The sequence below is a fragment of the Mustelus asterias genome, chromosome 9 (genome assembly GCF_964213995.1).
Source record: "Mustelus asterias chromosome 9, sMusAst1.hap1.1, whole genome shotgun sequence".
NCBI classification, from domain to species: domain Eukaryota; kingdom Metazoa; phylum Chordata; class Chondrichthyes; order Carcharhiniformes; family Triakidae; genus Mustelus; species Mustelus asterias.
Genome location: NC_135809.1, coordinates 36,314,728 through 36,334,282, shown reverse-complemented (window position 1 = coordinate 36,334,282; position 19,555 = coordinate 36,314,728). Strand labels below are relative to the sequence as shown.

General features: G+C 45.9%; 1 protein-coding gene across 1 annotated transcript in view; it reads left to right on the top strand.

Moving 5' to 3' along the window:
* Positions 1 to 19,555, top strand: part of fam180a (family with sequence similarity 180 member A) — a 91,169-nt gene that overhangs the window by 50,854 nt on the left and 20,760 nt on the right. The window contains exon 2 of the mRNA XM_078219966.1: positions 7,172 to 7,275. Within this exon, the coding sequence (XP_078076092.1) occupies positions 7,172 to 7,275 (104 nt within the window). The remainder of the gene's footprint in view (positions 1 to 7,171; positions 7,276 to 19,555) is intronic.

The window sequence follows — 19,555 nt, the reverse complement described above, 5'->3', positions numbered from 1 at the left end:
TAGAGCAGAATAGAAGCATTCTAAAGTCTTGTTTTGGGTGCGTGGATAAATCCACTGGGTCGCTTTAGTACATTTTGTGTTTCACAATATTGCAATGAAGCAGAAAGGGACCACTGTGATTGCAGAGTCTGACAGTGATGATAACAAGAAAGAGGAACAGTCTCACAGTATGAGGAGAATTCTGAGCAAAGTGGAAAAACTGAAATGGGTCAAGCCTACAAGCAGCTACCTGAACAAGGAGAACACAACAACCAGCTGTTTTCAAAATATAAAGGTCAAAAATAAAGCCACTTTACAACTGCCTGTTCTCCCCCAACACCCTCACAAAGTCCTTCACTTTCCAAGACTTCTGCCAAGTTCCTTCAAAAGACAAAAGCCCGACAAAAAGTGGAAACATACACAGAAATGGAGACAGAATTAGTTGTGCGCAAGTTGTGTTTAAAGACGAAACATATTCCCTAAAAGATACTAAATATTCCATTCAACTAATCTGTAACTACTCCTTAACATCATATCAACCCTCTGTCCTGGCTAACTTAATCTATTATTCCTGTCAACACTGAGTGAGATGGAGTTGAGTGATGGCTGGCCCCAAGAGTCATCTGGCACCTTAGAGGGTGAGATGACTTTTGTATGAGTTTCTTCTGGCAAAAGCATTAGAGGGGCCTTAAGGAAACAGGGGATTCAGCAATGGTAATGCTACTGAACAGCAAGGGGCATGGGTTTAAATCCCACCACAGCAGCTGGTGGAATTTAAATTCAATTAATAAAATCTGGAATTAAAAACTAGTATCTGACCATGAAATCATTATCGGTTGATCTAAAAATCCATCTGGTTCAATTATGCCCTTTAGAGAAAGAAATTTGTTGTCCTTACCTGATTGTGACTCCATACCCACAGTAATGTCAGTGACTCTTAACTGTCCTCTGAAATGGCCTGTCAAGCCACTCAATTCAAGGAAAATTAGGGCTGGACTACAAATGCTAGCCTTGCCAGCAAGCCACATATTGCATGAAAGAATAAATGAAAAATATTTGAGATGAATTCACCCTGGGCACCAGTTTTGCGAGCAGGGTGTATTGGTTCGTCACTGGTGTTTGATAGAACACTCAATAACACTTTATTTTGCTGACGATTGAGAGTAAACTGGTGAGACAGAAATTGGCTAAATTGGATCTGTCCCGCTTTATGTGACCAAGAACTACAATTTCCCACATTGCTCCTAGATCTCATTGTAGGTTGGCATCATGGGTACCAATTTCCCATGTGTGCCTCATGCAAATGACTGTTATAAACTGGGCCATCGTTAGATTTTTTTGGCGATAAACAGATAAGCCCAACCCTGTCTCCACCTGACTCTCACCTATTCCCATTCCCAGCAGGCAGCAGTGGATTCTAATCAATGATAGGAACCGTATCCCCTTCCCATTCCAGGATTTTAAAAAATTCATTTGTGAGACATGGGCGTCGCTGGCTGGCCAGCATTCATTGCTCATCCCTAGTTGTCCTTGAGAAGGTGGTGGTGAGCTGCCTTCTTGAAACACTGCAGTTCACGTGCTGTGGGTTGACCCACAATGCTGTTAGGGAGGGAATTCAAGGATTTTGACCCAGTGACTGCGAAGCAACAGCGATATATTTCCAAGTCAGGATGGTGAGTGGTTTGGAGGGGAACTTGCAGATGGTGGGATTCCCATGTATTTGCTGCCCTTGAACTTCTTGATGGGAGTGGATGTGGGTTTGGAATAATATACAATAATAATAACAACACCCCAACTATCAAGATCAATTGCTCGACACAGGACAGAGAACAAACTTGAAACCTGCCATGTCTCTACAACTTAGTTACTTTCTGCCTTAACTAACTAACTAGTTGCGGAGTGTTAGTTGAGTCAATGTAGATAATCCATGCATGTATGAATTCTGACAATACCTGAAAAACTGGAGAAAGTTTTATATAAAATAAGGACATATTTTGGTCAGATTTTAAGCCTTTAAGCATGAATGTAGCATTTTAAATTTGCATCGTTGGCACTTTAATAAGTGAAAGCAGATGCTGGAATGAAAAGTATGAGGATATTTCCTTCAGTTATTAGTTCCAACTTCTACAGCTCCCAGATGCCAAAATAGCTACAAATCAGCACAGCTTCTGCTACTGAAGCAAATTACAAGCTAATTATTGGGTTAGTTTATGGCTGATGTGGGGATGAAAATGATGAACCCCGATTAGATATGTCTGTTTACATCTTGCCCTCTCAAATATTGGCTACAATCAGATTGCTTTGACCAGATCTTCCACATTATAAAATGGAAATGTAACAGTGGGGGATGTAAGTACTGAAACCAACTCTAATGTTCAAAACAAATGGATGATTAAGCCCAATATAATAGAATTCCTACAATGTAGAAAGAGACCATTGGGCCCATTAAGTTTGCACCGACAACAATCCCACCCAGGGCCTATCCCCGTAACCCCACGTATTTACCCTGCTAATCTCCCTGACACTAAGGGGCAATTTAGCAATCAACCTAACCCACACAGCTTTGGACTGTGGGAGGAAACCGGAGCACCCGAAGGAAACCCACGCAGACACGAGGAGAATGTGCAAACTCCACACAGTAGGAAGTTTCACAACACCAGGTTAAAGTCCAACAGGTTTATTTGGTATCACGAGCTTTCGGAGTGCTAAGGTGAAACTCACTCACCTGATGAAGGAGCAGCGCTCCGAAAGCTCGTGATACCAAATAAACCTGTTGGGCTTTAACCTAGTGTTGTGAGACTTCTTACTGTGCCCACCTCAGTCCAACGCTGGCATCTCCACATCAAACTCCACACAGGCAGTTGTCCAAGGCTGGAATTGAACCCGAGTCCTTGGCGCTGTGAGGCAGCAATGCTAACCACTGTGCCACCCAAATATATCATACTGCCCGATATATACCAATGAAGACTGCATCCTTAAGCAGTGGCTGAGATAAATATTTGTATAGAAGCTACATATATATATATATATATATATATATATGAAAGCTCGAGATTCCACTTGTTTGTGTGGGTTTCTTCAGCACAATTCAGCCAAATCACCATAGTTTTAAGAACAATTTGCTTTCAGCTCAGTGCAAATTTTTGCAATCTTTTGTGTTAGTTTCAAAAACATAATACTGCAAGCATGCTAATGAAACTGGTCCTCAGGGTCACTCATTCCAGTAATTCTATTTGCAGACCTTCATAGGAACTTCCAAAAAGATTAAGTTGGTTATTTTGGATGCAATAATACCAATAGATTTGTTTAACAGTTTTTAAATGTGATTTTTGTTTTAATTTACTGAGAAGCAGGATATGTATCTAAGAATAAAGGACAGGAGTAGGCCACTCAGCCCTTCAAGCCTGCTCCACTATTGAATAAGATCATGGCTGATCTGATCATAACCTCAAACTTGTACCCTGCCTACACCCGATAACCTATCACCCCGTTGTTGACCAAGAATCTATCCACCTCTGCCTTAAAAATACTCATAGAAACTAAAAGCAGGAGTAGGCCATCTAGCCCTTTGGCCTGCTCCGCCATTCATTTTGATCATGGCTGATCATCAAATTCAATATCCTTATCCCACCTTCCGCCACCCCTATATATCCCTTGATCCCTTTAGCCCCAAGAGCTATATCTAATTCCTTCTTGAAATCACACAATGTTTTGGCCTCAACTATATTCTGTGGTAGTGAATTCCACAGATTTACCACTCTCTGGGTGAAGAAATTTCTCCTCACTTCAGTCCTAAAAGGTTTACCCCCTATCCTCAAATGCTGACCCCTAGTTCTGGACTCCCCCACCACTGCCTTTTTAGGAAGAGATTTCCAAAGACTCATGACATTTTGAGCAAAAAGATTTTGCCTCATCCCCATGATAAATGGGCGGCCCCTTATTTTTAAACAGTGACCCCTAGTTCTAGAGTCTCCCACAAGAGGAAACATCCTCTCTACATCCTCTCTGCCAAGACCCCTCAGGATTTAATCGGGCGCAAACCAGATTTTTCACCTCTCACCCATATTTCCCGCCCCACTGTGCTACTCAACCAGAGCAGCGGGGCAGAAAATTCCCGCCCCATAACATTCAAGGATTATAGAACAAGCGCTGAAAAATGGGATTGACGTGACTTTGGTGGTGGTTATTGTTGGTGTAGATCTGATTGACTGAAGGGTCTTTTCCGCACTGTATGAATCTATGACTCTGGGCAGGATTTTACGGCCTTGCTCGAGTGAGACCGGAGAATCTCATCTGAGATCAATGGATATTTCCATTGTCTGCCACTTGCTCGCTCCAATTCTGTGGTGGGTGGGGCGGTAGAATTTCAGCATCTATGTTTCGATCAAATCATCTCTTACTCTTCAAAATTCCAGCGGATACAAGCCTAGACTGTTGAACCTTTCCTCATAAAAGACAACCTACCCACTCCAGGTAAACCTACTCTGAACTGCTTCCAACGCATTTACAGGATTCCTGAAGTAAAGTGATTCTGTACATAGTACTCCAGATGTGGTCTCACTACTGTCCGGTACAACTGAAACAAAACCTCCTTACATTTATATTCAATTCCCCTCGCAATAAATTATAAGATTCTATTAGCTTTCTTAATTACTTGCTGTATCTGAATACTAGCCTTGTATGATTCATGCACTGGGACACCCTGATGCTTTTATAAACCTCAGAGGCTCTTCACCATTTAGATATTATACATCTGGAAAAGGTATTTTATATTTTTTAAAAGTGAATTGCTACAATTTAAAATGGAGTTGCTACAACACAAGATATCATGTGTGCTAAATAGTGGAAGAAGCATGTTACGGACAGAGCCAAGCGATCCAAAAATACCAACCAATCAGATTGGAATCCTGCCACTTCCACTCATTGATGGTGATGGATTAATATACAACTAACTGGCAAGGAGGCTCCAAAAACAGCTTCATTGTCAATAATGGTACATCAGAGCAAAAAATGGCAGATGCATTTGCATCCATCCCCGAACAGAAATGCTGAGTTGATTATCCATTTCAGCCTTCTCCTGAGGTCCCTCCTGTCACAGATGCCTATCTTCAGCCAATATGGTTTATTCTATGTGATGTCAAGAAATACCTGAAAGCACTGGATTAGTCCAAGGCTGTTGCAACATTGGTATCTATTTGACGAACTGGAAATTGCCCAGCTATTTACTCGCCATCATTGCAAAATGATGGATGGTGTCATTGACAGTGCTATCGTGGCACTTGCTCAGCAATAACTTTCTCACCAATGCTGTTGGGTTCGACCAAGGTAATTTGGCTCCAGACCTCATTGCAGCCTTAGTACAAGGAAAGGCAATAGAGCTGAACACCGGAGGTGAGAGCCTCTGCCCATGACATCAAGGCAGCATTTGACCAAGTATTGAATCAAAAAGGCATAGCAAAATTAAAGCCCGTGGAAATCAAGGGCAATCCTTGCACAAAAGAAGATGGTTGTGGTTATTGGAAATCAATCAGCTCAGTCCCAGAACAATGCTACAAGATTTCCTTAGGGTGGAGTCCTAAATCCAGCTATCCTCTGCAGCTTTATCAAAGATCTACCCTCTAACATAAAGTGAGAATTGGGAATGGTTGCCAATGATTGCACAATGTACAGTATCATTTGTAACTTCTCAAATACTGAAGCAGCCAATGTCTGCAAGCAGCAAAATCTTGGCTTGGGTTGACCAGTGGCAACTAACATTCGTGCCACATGAATATCAAGCCATTTATATGGCCATCTCCAACAAGACCAAAAATGTGCGAGTTAAGTTGATTGGCCATGCTAAATTGCTCCTTAGTGTTAGGGGGATTAGTGGGCCTGGGTGGGATTGTTGTCAGTGCAGGCTCAATGGGCTGAGTGGCCTCCTTCTGCACTGTAGGTATTCTATGATTCTAAGACAAAATCTAATTGACTCCCCACCCCTTTGACATTGAATGGCATGACCTTCACAGAATACCTCACTTCCAACATGTATAGGGTTCCAGTAATCAGAAATTGAATTGGACCAGCCACATAAATGCTGTGACAATAAAAGCAAGTCAGAGCCAGGGAGTTCTGTGGTAAATAACTCCCCACCTTATTCCTCAAAGCCTGTCCAACATCCCTACAAGCCACATGCCAGGAGTGTGATGGAATACTTTCCACTTGCCTGGATGTGTGCAGCATTGAGAGCACTCGAGAAGCTAGATACGATCCAAGACAAAGCAATTCACTTGATTGGCAACACATCCACTACTAACTATTTCCTCTCTACCACCGAAGAACAATAGCAGCAGTATATACCATCGACAAAATGCATTGCTGCAACTCCCCAAGGTTCCTTTGCACCTTCCAAACCCATGACCTATACCATTTAAAAGGATAAGGGCAGCAGACACATAAGAATACTACTACAAGTTCCCCTCCAACTCGCACACCATCCTGACTTGGAACTGTATTGTCATTCCTTCACTGCTGTTGGGCCCAAATTCCTTTCTAACAGCAGTGTGCATATTTATACCACATGGACAGCAATAATTTAAGAAGGCTGTACAACACCACTTTTAGAGAGCAATAAATGCTGGCCTTGTCCATGAAGCCCACATCCCAAGAACAAGCAAACAGCTAACTCAGAGGTACTAGATTGACACTGGTTAAAATGCTTTTTTGTTGTGTTGGAAGCATACTTTCAGTTGTTTTAAGGAGACTTCAGCAAGATACTATTTCCAAATATATAAAGGAAAACGTTATAAAGCAACGTTTTTGTACAGAATACGTGTTAATTGCTGCCCAATTGCGCTGATTCATGACAGATTTGATGTTCGGCTTTATGCAAATAATTTTGTGCAAAAATGTAGAACAAAAATCTTTTCAAGTGCAATTGCTGCTGAATGGCTAATTGTGTCCAAAATGGGAACAGTACCTCTGAGTCTGTCACATGATAATGACTGTGTGTGAATGTGTGGTGGGTCTCCACTACTCTTACTCCATCAGATATAAGTGCTTTTTATGTTTTGTGTTATGTGGAGGATACAATACTATACTCAGTTGTTAATTGATTTTGTGCCCACAGTGTTATTCTTGATGTTAGTACTGTTGACAGTTTATTCGAAGTGCTTGATTTTGTAACACTTTTCATTTGCTTTCCCTCTTCTAGTTCTCTTTCCAGCTGCACAGAGGTTAAAAAGGAATCTAGGTCCCGACATTGCTATTAATCCTGTGTTCCAGAAGTCACATAAGGACATGGAGCTGCTGTATGAGGTTTCTGTCTCTTGCTTCTTTACACTTCTGTTTCACTGTTACTGAATACTTAATATGATCAGGTGCAATTAACTCGCTCCCAAAACTGCTCAATGTAAACACAAATTTATCAATTTCCTCTTGAAGATAATGGTGTTTGTCTGATTTTCTGGGTGAAGGATAGTTACATTATTAACTGCTCTTGGTTATAAGATTTAGAGAGTAACCCAGTGCAGTGGAAGTTGATTTGTAACTTGATTCATATTGTTCAATGGAACGTCATGGATGGCAGGCAGCACGGTTGCACAGTGGTTAGCACTGCTGCTTCACAGCGCCAGGGACCGGGGTTCGATTCAGGCCTTTGATGATTGTGTGGAGCTTACACATTCTCCCCATGTGGATTTCCTCCGGGGGCACTGGCTTTTTCCTACAGAACAAAGCTGTGCAGGTTAGGTGGGATTAGCAGGGAAAATGCATGTGGTTAAAGGGAAAGGGTGGGCCACTCCATCTGAGAGTTGGTGCAGACTTGTTGGCCCAATGACCTGTTTCTGCATTGAAGCCATTCTATGATTCTATGAAATGCAGTTTAACATTCTTTGTAAAATGTAGCACTTATTCCTGGATCAGCATAGTACTTTACAATGCCTTTAAATAATCTGTTCTGAATCACCTTGGTGCTGGATCATGGCTGTGCTGCATCATTAAGTGTACCAAATACTTTTGCAACTCAATGATATTTTGCAGTATGAACAGCAGCCTGAAAACACCCTAAAATATCCAAACATAAAAGAAAACTGTACAGTCAAATGCCCCTGATGAGAAGAAACTTGTGTAATGTGGTTATTTGCACTGAAAGGTTCCAAAACCATCAAATGAGGAAAGTCCACATTAACGTCAATGCTGTTAGGAATGTAAGTACAGAATAACAGCAAAAGCTTGCATCTAAACAAAAGTAGGGTCTTTAACATCAGATAAGCTTCAGATAGGAATTTACAAGAGCGCAATGGTGACAGATGAATAAACCACAGGCGGCACGGTAGCACAGTGGTTAGCACTGCTGCTTCACAGCTCCAGGGTCCCGGGTTCGATTCCCGGCTCGGGTCACTGTCTGTGTGGAGTTTGCACATTCTCCTCGTGTCTGCGTGGGTTTCCTCCGGGTGCTCCGGTTTCCTCCCACAGTCCAAAGATGTGCGGGTTAGGTTGATTGGCCAGGTTAAAAATTGCCCCTTAGAGTCCTGGGATGTGTAGGTTAGAGGGATTAGCGGGTAAATATGTGGGGGTAGGGCCTGGGTGGGATTGTGGTCGGTGCAGACTCGATGGGCCGAATGGCCTCCTTCTGCACTGTAGGGTTTCTATGATTTCTATGAACCAGAATAAGAAGGAAAGCTGCATTAACCTTTTAGATACAACTTCCCCAATACACAAGAAATATCCTCTCGCACTAGCTATCATTTCAGCACAGCCACTTAGGACATATTGCAAAGTAACCATTTAACCAATAAGCAATAGATTATAAAATCATCCTGGGCCCTCAAAATCTATGTAGACCTAAAAGGATTAGTAAATGTTGGGCAATAATTGTAATGGGAAAATGAAGTGAAGTTTGTGACCAAGCTTGTGATCTTGATCTGAACACACAAGTTGTATGACTATGTGGCTCACAAAGAACAGAAACTTATATCAAATGTACCATCAGCTACTTAAGGAGGAAGAATTGATGTTGCAGCACCCTCTAGTGTAGCAGTATTTGGATCTCTCAGCGTCCTCTGGTAAATTGGTAATAAAGTACTCAGGCTTCTTGATATCTCTATGAACTTCCCTTTCTTTTAATTGGAAATGTAGGAAATAAGCGGCAGGTCAGTCAGCATCTGTAACTCATCTCAATCAAGGAGAGGAAAATACCATGTTATCTATTGTTTCTTCCTGCTTTTTCCATATTTCTTCACACACACACACTAAAATGCTTTTGCATAGCTTGCAATTTTCGGTTCTGCCGAAGAATGAAACTTGCCTTTTCTCATTGAACATCTTGTTGTACATTTGCTACATTTTCTGTCACTATTTTAGGTTTCCAGTATTAGTTTTTCTTCAATGTCATATCATCCAATGACTGGGTACCTCAGACTGGGGCTGAATGTCATTAAGGAGGGGTTATCGATACTGGATTAAGTTAAACTGATTGAGAATGGATGAGAGTGAAAACCTCTTTGCACAAAGATCTCTGAGCTTCTGGAATTCACTTCCAGGATTAGTGGCTGAGGTAGAAACAATAAGGCTGGACTTTTCAAGAATGGAGGCAAGTGGGGGAAATGAAGTCGTTAGTGCTGATTTGCATACCAGTTTCACTAATTAATTCCGGGCTGCCTTATCTCAATATAATATGAGCTTTCGGCCAATACTTTTTAAACTGGACACAAACAGACTATTTAAATTGGTGCTGCAAATCATGTGACCATTGACATTTTGAGCTTCTGATAATCCTGAATCTCAAATGAATACTTGTTTAAATATGGACATTCAGAGCCATCAGGGAATTTGCACAGCCCTTTCTTTAAGGATCGATAATCAACAAAAGAACTATGGAACTCCAAATGGCCCTTTTGTCTGTTTCACCCTGGACAAAGTGGAAAATTGAAATTCAATGTGTATAATATGGATATGAATGGATCCTTTCAACCATCCACTGTTTTATGATGGTTTTCCTGATCCAAACTAAACTAGGTGAATCTCAAAGTGTCAACAAACGGCACAAGTTAATTGGAATCACATATACAGCACCCTTTCTTTGGGGAAAAAAGGACTTTGAACTTGTGAGAGTCACATGATGAAGGAACCATTTTCCATCATCTGCTTTTAAAACCAGCAAGTAGCTGCCGCAGAGTTCTACTGATAGCTATTTAGTTAACTGGAAGTCAACCAAATAGCCAAGGTAATAAAGAGTAATACTTTGAAAATGGGAGATTCTGACAGAGATCTAGATTCCCCAAAATGTGACAGATTCAAGTTCCCTTGAGATCCAACCTCCTGGAAATTCAGCTACAGAAACGTCACAGCTTACTCAGAACCCTTTGCTTTACCAGCCCTTCACTTCAGCTAAAGCACCAAGTGGGATTTTTCAGCAATTTACACTGGCAGGATCTTCCTGTCCTGCCGACGGTAACCACCCCCTCCTCTCCTCCATGGGTTCCCCAGCAGCAGAGGGTGTGAACAATAGAAAACCCTGTTGACGGTGGCAGGATTAGCAGATCCCACCGTCAGCCAATGTCTCCACTGCAGAAAAACATGTAGTGGGAGGTGAAAAATCTCACCCATCCACATGGGTGGCACGGCGGCACTGTGGTTGGCACTGCTGCCTCACAGCACCAGGGACACGGTTCGATTGGGTGACTGCAGAATTTTCACGTTCTCCCCGTGTCTGTGTGGGTTTCCTCCAGGTGCTCTGATCTCCTCCCACAGTCCAAAAGAGGTGCTGGTTAGGTGCACTGGCCATGCTAAATTCTCCCTCGGCGTACCCGAACAGGCGCCAGAATGTGGCGACTAAAGGATTTTCACAGTAACTTAATTGCAGTGTTAATGTAAGCCTACTTGTGACTAATAAATAAACTAAACTTTAAACTTTGTCCTAGAAGTAACGTGCCTGCCACAGATGAAACTGAGATAGTTAAAAGCTGTAACAGTATATTTATCTATTCTATCTTTGTGTGAGAGAGACGAATGAGTGGAACCTTGCATCAAAAATGAGGTAAGTGCGTGATAATAAGTAGTCTTCTTAATTGTTAAACTCACAAAAAAGCTTGCTGCTGGAATTATTTAATTGGGACACTCATTTTGAGGGTAAGAAAATATACTTAATCTTAAATGCAAACATGCTGATCATAGGCAGTTAAAGGAAACACCTAAATTCTGTTCATGACAAGGTGCTGGCGAGGTTCACCAGAGCAAGGGGAGGGTTGCTCCTAGAACCCATCCAATCCATCAGGAAGGCAAATTAATATTATTAGGAGTTCATTGAGAACAAGTTAAGGAGCATGTTGGGATTTCCGCAGGATCACAAAGGCTGCACACACTACCTGGGACAGACCACCTGATTGGAGGCAAACATATATTAGGGAAGTAGTCATCCACATGAAGTGTTTCCTCATTTTCAGTGCCCAACTGGTGTGGGCAGCACAGCGGTAAGCACTGCTGCCTCACAGCACCAGAAACCCGGGTTCATTTCCAGCCTTGGGTCAGTGTCTGCATGGAGTTTACACGTTCTCCCCATGCCTGCATGGGTTTTCTCCGGGTGCTCCCGTTTCCTCCGACAGTCCAAAGATGTGCAGGGTAGGTTGACTGGACATGCTAAATCGCCTGTTAGCCATGGTGATTAGTACATGGTGTTACGGGGATAGGGCCTGGATGGAACTGTTGTCAGTGCAGGCTTGATGGCCTCCTTTTGCACTGTAAGGATTCAATTATAACCATAACAAGAACTTCCTGCATGTGTGTGCCAGTTTTCCTGGCAGTTGCCATGACTCCTTTTTTCTCTGGCAGTCCAGGCTGCCTTATTTTCATTCCTGTCTGAAAATCAGTGGATGGATTCCAGAGGACAAGGGAGGAGAAAGAGAGCCCCAGACAGATACAGCAGGAGCCATCTGCTCAATAGAGTCATTATCAGGCAGGCTATTGGATTAATTCCCATGTCTGGGGTAGTCAGATGGCATCCTGCAGTACACCTCTGTAAGGATCTCATTCAATATGCTGCGCTGTGTTACAGACAGGTGTGTGGACCAGGGATGATACAACTCAATGGAGGAATAGGAAATCAGGATGAGGCAGAGGAGGAAGATGCAGAACACAAAGATGTTCCAGTTTCCCAGGGAAGTGGCCATGTCAAGGGTGAGGCTCAATGATCATGTCACATGTCATGAATATCACATGCCGTGAATATCACATATCATGAATATCACATGTCATGAGTGTCAGCGATCATCTGATTCAGACACATTTTACCTGAATCCCTCTGACCCAGGAAGAATGACATGACATGCCTTTGACACCTCTTCCAGCTCACAAATCCTGTGCCCTTCACCCAGTTCCACACTATATAACCAAATGCAAGGACCAACTGTGGTGTCTTCTTTATCAGCACTGAGAAATATATAAATGTATAAAATGTGGTGTTGCCTCTTGGGAGCTTTGCCACTTGACTCTGGACCTGGTGATGGTGAGAGAGATGATCTCCTTGACTTGACATCCACACCTGTGGGAGACAAAAGAAGGGAACATCAGAGATAGCCTTGGAGCGCAGAAACCTCTTCCATGCTAAGGCTTCTCAATGCAGTAAGAAGTCTCACAACACCAGGTTAAAGTCCAACAGGTTTATTTGGTAGCAAATACCATAAGCTTTCGGAGCACAGCTCCTTCGTCAGATGGAGTGGATATCTGTTCTCCAACAGTGCACAGACACAGAAATCAAGTTACAGAATACTAATTAGAATGCAAATCTCTACAGCCAGCCAGGTCTTAAAGGTACAGATAATGTGGGTGGAGGGAGCATTCAACACAGGTTAAAGAGATGTGTATTGTCTCCAGACAGAACAGCTAGTGAGATTCTGCAAGATCAGGGGGAAAGCTGTGGGGGTTACTGATAATGTGACATAAATCCAACATCCCGGTTTAGGCCGTCCTCATGTGTGCGGAACTTGGCTATCAGTTTCTGCTCAGCGACTCTGCGCTGTCATGTGTCGTGAAGGCCGCCTTGGAGAACGCTTACCTGAAGATCCAAGGCTGAATGCCCGTGACTGCTGAAGTGCTCCCCCAACAGGAAGAGAACAGTCTTGCCTGGTGATTGTCGAGCGGTGTTCATTCATCCGTTGTCGTAGCATCTGCATGGTTTCCCCAATGTACCATGCTTCGGGACATCCTTTCCTGCAGCGTATCAGGTAGACAACGTTGGCCGAGTTGCAAGCGTAGGTACCGTGTACCTGGTAGATGGTGTTCTCACGTGAGATGATGGCATCCGTGTCGATGATCCGGCACGTCTTGCAGAGGTTGCTGTGGCAGGGTTGTGTGGTGTCGTGGTCACTGTTCTCCTGAAGGCTGGGTAGTTTGCTGCGGACAATGGTCTGTTTGAGGTTGCGTGGTTGTTTGAAGGCAAGAAGTGGGGGTGTGGGGATGGCCTTGGCGAGATGTTCGTCTTCATCAATGACATGTTGAAGGCTCCGGAGGAGATGCCGTAGCTTCTCCGCTCCGGGGAAGTACTGGACGACGAAGGGTACTCTGTCCACCGTGTCCCGTGTTTGTCTTCTGAGGATGTCGGTGTGGTTTTTCGCTGTGGCACATCGGAACTGTTGATCGATGAGTTGAGCGCCATATCCTGTTCTTATGAGGGCATCTTTCAGCGTCTGGAGGTGTCTGTTGCGATCCTCCTCATCCGAGCAGATCCTGTGTATTCGGAGGGCTTGTCCGTAGGGGATGGCTTCTTTTACGTGTTTAGGGTGGAAGCTGGAGAAGTGGAGCATCATGAGGTTATCCGTGGGCTTGCGGTACAGTGAGGTGCAGAGGTGACTGTCCTTAATGGAGATGCGTGTGTCCAAGAGTGCAACCCACGGATAACCTCATGATGCTCCACTTCTCCAGCTTCCACCCTAAACACGTTAAAGAAGCCATCCCCTACGGACAAGCCCTCCGAATACGCAGGATCTGCTCGGATGAGGAGGATCGCAACAGGCACCTCCAGACGCTGAAAGATGCCCTCATAAGAACAGGATATGGCGCTCGACTCATCGATCAACAGTTCCGACGCGCCACAGCGAAAAACCACACCGACCTCCTCAGAAGACAAACACGGGACACGGTGGACAGAGTACCCTTCGTCGTCCAGTACTTCCCCGGAGCGGAGAAGCTACGGCATCTCCTCCGGAGCCTTCAACATGTCATTGATGAAGACGAACATCTCGCCAAGGCCATCCCCACACCCCCACTTCTTGCCTTCAAACAACCACGCAACCTCAAACAGACCATTGTCCGCAGCAAACTACCCAGCCTTCAGGAGAACAGTGACCACGACACCACACAACCCTGCCACAGCAACCTCTGCAAGACGTGCCGGATCATCGACACGGATGCCATCATCTCACGTGAGAACACCATCTACCAGGTACACGGTACCTACTCTTGCAACTTGGCCAACGTTGTCTACCTGATACGCTGCAGGAAAGGATGTCCCGAGGCATGGTACATTGGGGAAACCATGCAGACGCTACAACAACGGATGAATGAACACCGCTCGACAATCACCAGGCAAGACTGTTCTCTTCCTGTTGGGGGAGCACTTCAGCAGTCACGGGCATTCAGCCTTGGATCTTCAGGTAAGCGTTCTCCAAGGCGGCCTTCACGACACACGACAGCGCAGAGTCGCTGAGCAGAAACTGATAGCCAAGTTCAGCGCACATGAGGACGGCCTAAACCGGGATGTTGGATTTATGTCACATTATCAGTAACCCCCACAGCTTTCCCCCTGATCTTGCAGAATCTCACTAGCTGTTCTGTCTGGAGACAATACACATCTCTTTAACCTGTGTTGAATGCTCCCTCCACCCACATTATCTGTACCTTTAAGACCTGGCTGGCTGTAGAGATTTGCAGTCTAATCAGTATTCTGTAACTTGATTTCTGTGTCTGTGCACTGTTGGAGAACAGATATCCACTCCATCTGACGAAGGAGCTGTGCTCCGAAAGCTTATGGTATTTGCTACCAAATAAACCTGTTGGACTTTAACCTGGTGTTGTGAGACTTCTTACTGTGCTTACCCCAGTCCAACGCCGGCATCTCCACATCATGATTCTCAGTGCAGCACAGTGTTCAGAATTCCATTGGGCAGAGTGGAGTGGAAGGCTTCTCCTTAATGAGTGTATTACCTTCTCTAATCACCATCTCCACCACAAGTGCCCACCTTGCCATGGCAGCTTCCTCAATGTCCATAATCTTAGTTAATTGCATGGTTGCCTCCTCTATGCCTGTGATCACTAGAAGGCAAGGGATGCCTCCACCGATCTAGGCCCTCTCTTGGACATTATGAGCACATTTCTTCTGCAAGGACTAAAGAGAGTGTGGAATGGCATTGCTGTCCTCCATGACTAATGCCTGTTGGTCCAATTCATTCGAAGCTGCACATATCTGTGGTGGCAGGACCTCAGCAGCACTATAGCTCTGACCCTTTTTTACATCCCTCCCATATTCAACAGCAACATATGGCCTTAGACTCCTCAGCTGATGAGTTTGCTGGAGGGTAAATACCCAGTGATCTGTATTGCTGTGGTTTGGGATAGAATTCAATTTGCCGGAGCAGATCAGATCATTGAACCTCTTCTGATACAGGATTCACCTTCTGTAGACTACACTCCTTCTATGGACAGTGTCAGCTATGTCCATCCATACTTAGTTTGGGTGAGTGGTTCCTTCCTGTCACCTTCTGAAAAGAGGACCTTCCTTCTCCTCCTCAAGGCTTCTTGGAGAATGTCTGGGCCTACAACTGCAACTTGAGGGGCTGTCCTACCTGGGCCTCTGGATCTCCGAAGACATCCCAGTCTCCTCACGATAACAGTTTTTTCCAAGGTGAAGTTAGAGCACTCAATAGGCAGCTCCCAAAAATGGCTGCTATGGTCAGTTTTAATTAGACCTGCCCTTGAGAAGACCTGCCTGAGTTCCTGCTCCCGAGCCACTAAAAAGCTGCCAATGAAGGAGCATCTCTGTGAAACCAGTGGTCTATGACTGCTTCACCCTGGGGAGGGTTTGGGACTTTCATGGGGAAAATTCAGCCCTACGCCAACATTGAAAATGAGGTTAGATAGGTGGATAGAAGAACAGAGGTTGAAGAGATATGGGAGCTGTGTGGGTATTTATGATCAGAACTATTTGACGACACAAACTGGTTGGGCCAAATGGCCTGTTTCTGTATTATTAGCTCTTCAATGACATAAGCACTCATAATTACTACTCAGTGGCTTGGTCTCAAACAATAATTTACTTGATGACTGGGTTCCTCTTTAGACTCCTCATGAATGACTAAACCCCATAATAATCCTCTTCAGTAAGATCTCTCACAGTAAGCATTCTTCAATTACTATATTCTCACACTATCATTACATTAGCACTCAGCATCACACAGTCACTGTCCCCACAGATCAGGAGCACTCAGACTGCTCACCTGCAGAGTGAATTCTCACACTGACCTTCGTGAATGGCCTCCTCCACAGTTAGTGTTCCCAGTGAATGGATCCCCTCATTCTGAATGCTTTTCTCCCTTGCAACCTCAATGACTTTGTATGGTAAAGTAAAAGTAAAGTTTACTTATTAGTCACAAGTAAGGCTTACATTAACACTGCAATGAAGTTACTGTGAAATTCCTCGAGGCGCCTGTTCAGGTCAATGCACCTAACCAGCACTTCTTTCGGACTGTGAGAGGAAACCCGAGCACCCAGAGGAAACCCACGCAGACACGGGGAGAATGTGCAAGCTCCACACAGACAGTGACCCAAGCCAGGAATTGAACCGGGGTCCCTGGCGCTGTGAGGCAGCAGTGCTAACCACTGCACCACCATGCCGCCCATGTATGCTAATGGTAACAGGGAGCAATGACCATAATCTTCATTGTGGACCTTCTCCATAAAACATGGGTGGCATAGTGGCACAGTGGTTAGCACTGCTGCCTCGCAGCGCCAGAGACCCGTGTTTGATTCCTGGCTTGGGTCACTGTCTATGTGGAGTTTGCACATTCTCCCCATGTCTGTGTGGGTTTCCTCCGGGTGCTTTGGTTTCCTCCCACAGTCCAAAGATGTGCAGGTTAGATGGATTGGCCATGCTAAATTGCCCCTTAGTGTCAGGGGGACTAGCTGGGGTAAATACATGGGGTTATAGGGAGAGGGCCTCGGTGGGATTGTAGTCAGTGCAGACCCGATGGGCCAAATGGCCTCCTTCTGCACTGTAGAATTCTATGATTCTATGACATTAAGATGCAGGCACGGAATTAGACCATTCGGCCCATTGAGTTCTCAGTGGCATCTGTCTTTACATATAATGGGGGCGATTTTCTAAGGGTCGATTTTACCATCATGTTGTGCAGGCACGAAAACTTTGTAAAGTCGGGCGTGAGGTGAGTAGCGCGATCCGCGCCTGCCTCCGCACAGGTTCCCCTTTACCAAGGCCTGAAAATGGCCACAATGGGGACCGCGCCTGAAACGGGCACAACGGTCATTTAAATGTATTTGCATGCATTTAAATTGACTTAATGGACTGCACGCCCAACTTTACCGGCACTTCCCCCTTTACCACCACATTCGCCAATCCGGTATCGACGTGAAATAGACATGCCCCATATAAGTCCGATTCGGGCGCTCCATCAGTGAGGGTTAGTGAGGAGGGAAGTGCCGAGCGTCCGATGGCTCTCTGCTGCTTACGGAGTCCTTTCGTTGCATCCGTTTTCTTTCATGGGTCGGTGGGGGCTCTGCAAGTGTGGGGGGGGAAGGAGGGTCCGCTACCACTCTGCTTGCGATTGGTGGGGGGGAATGGGGGTCCGCTGCCACTCTGCTTGCGATTGGTGGGGGGGAATGGGGGTCCGCTGCCACTCTGCTTGAGATCAGTGGGGGGGATGGGGGGTCTGCTGCCATCTGTCTGAGATCAGTGGGGGGGATGGGGGGTTCCGCTGCCACTCTGCTTGAGATCAGTGGGGGGGAAGGAGGGTCCACTGCCACTCTGTCTGAGATCAGTGGGGGGGAAAGGGGATCCTGTCACTTTGCAAATGATCAGTGGGGGGGAAGGGGAGTCCGCTGCCACTCTGCCTGAGATCAGTGAGGGGGAAGGGGAGTCCGCTTCCACTCTGCCTGAGATCAGTGAGGGGGAAGGGGGGGTCTACTGCCTCTCTACTTCAGATCAGTGGAGGGGAAGGAGGGTCCGCTGCCACTTTGCATGAGATCAGTGGGGGGAAGGGGGGAAAGGGGCCCGCGATCGGTCTGGGTGGCGGAGGGGGTGGGGGGGGATAAGGGGGGTCAGTAATGTTGTGGGGGTGAGGCAATGTCTGTGGGGGTCAGGGGGAGGCATTATCCGGCCCGGGAGGGATGTGGCAGGGGAGCAGCATTCTATCATTTTTTTTCTGTGCATGCGCAGTTGGAGGCGCCGATTGGAGCTGCAGGTTTTCGGGCGCGTTAAGCCCCGCCCACAGGCTTGTGCAGCGCGATTTGGAATCGCTGATATTTTTTCAGGCAGAGTGTGTATGGGGGCACCTGAGAAAGGGTCTAAAAATCGGATCTGAAACACTCCCAGCACTTGGAATCAAAATGGTAAAATAGGCCCTAAGTGTCGAACTTGCATAAAAACTGGAATAAATCCCGTTGGATTTTTCAGCGGGAGTTTCAAAATGAATCTCCCACACTCTGTGCACTGTGCTCTGAGCCCTGGCGCAAATCCCTCTAAAAATCAGGAGGCGGAACCTATTCCCGTTGGAGAGGATGGCAGCATAGCGCTGAGTGGGACACTGCACATGCACCAATCTGTCAGTGTCGAGATCGACGCATGCACAGTGGCCCCGCACTGCCAGCCTCTCGATCACTGGCCAGCTCAATCACTGGCCAGCACAGCAACACCGCATCGCTGCCCCTCCGACCTCCCCCCGCCCCTCCACGGCCCAATTGCTGGCCTCCAGGATGTGTCCCCTTCCACCCCAGCCCATCTCGATCTCCCTCCCCCAGCTCTCCCGCCTCCGCTCCGCCCGGCAGCCCCAATATCCCGATTGCCCTCCCCCCACCAGCGACAGCCCCGAATCTCCCGCCACAGTCCCAAACCCTCCCCACTGCAGCCCCGACTCCCCCAGCAGGCTGACCCCGCCCCCATCCCAGTGCCCAGCCCTGAACGCTGGCCTCTCTCCCTCTGTCATTCAGCCTGACTGCAGACCCTGCATCCCACCAATCTCCCCCAAGAGGCTCCGGCCCCATCAAGCCCTGCCCCACCCCCTTGGCACTGCCCGATGCTCGGTAGGCAGTGCTAAGGTACTGCCTGGGCATTGGCACTTTGCTCCTTGTGCAGTGCCAAGAGACCTCTAGTGTCATGTTAGACTAAAGCTTCATGGTTTCTGGACACTCTCCTAGACTTCATCAAGTTCACGTGTGATCTTAGACCATGAAATTACACAGACTATGCCACTGTGCAAGACAGTCACAGTGGAGCTGAATTCTGTCTTCATTCAAAGTTCAAGGCTTTTCATTTCCAGAGATCACTCAAGATTCATCAGGAGTGAGAGTCCCGTCCATTCTTGGGGGAGGCGAT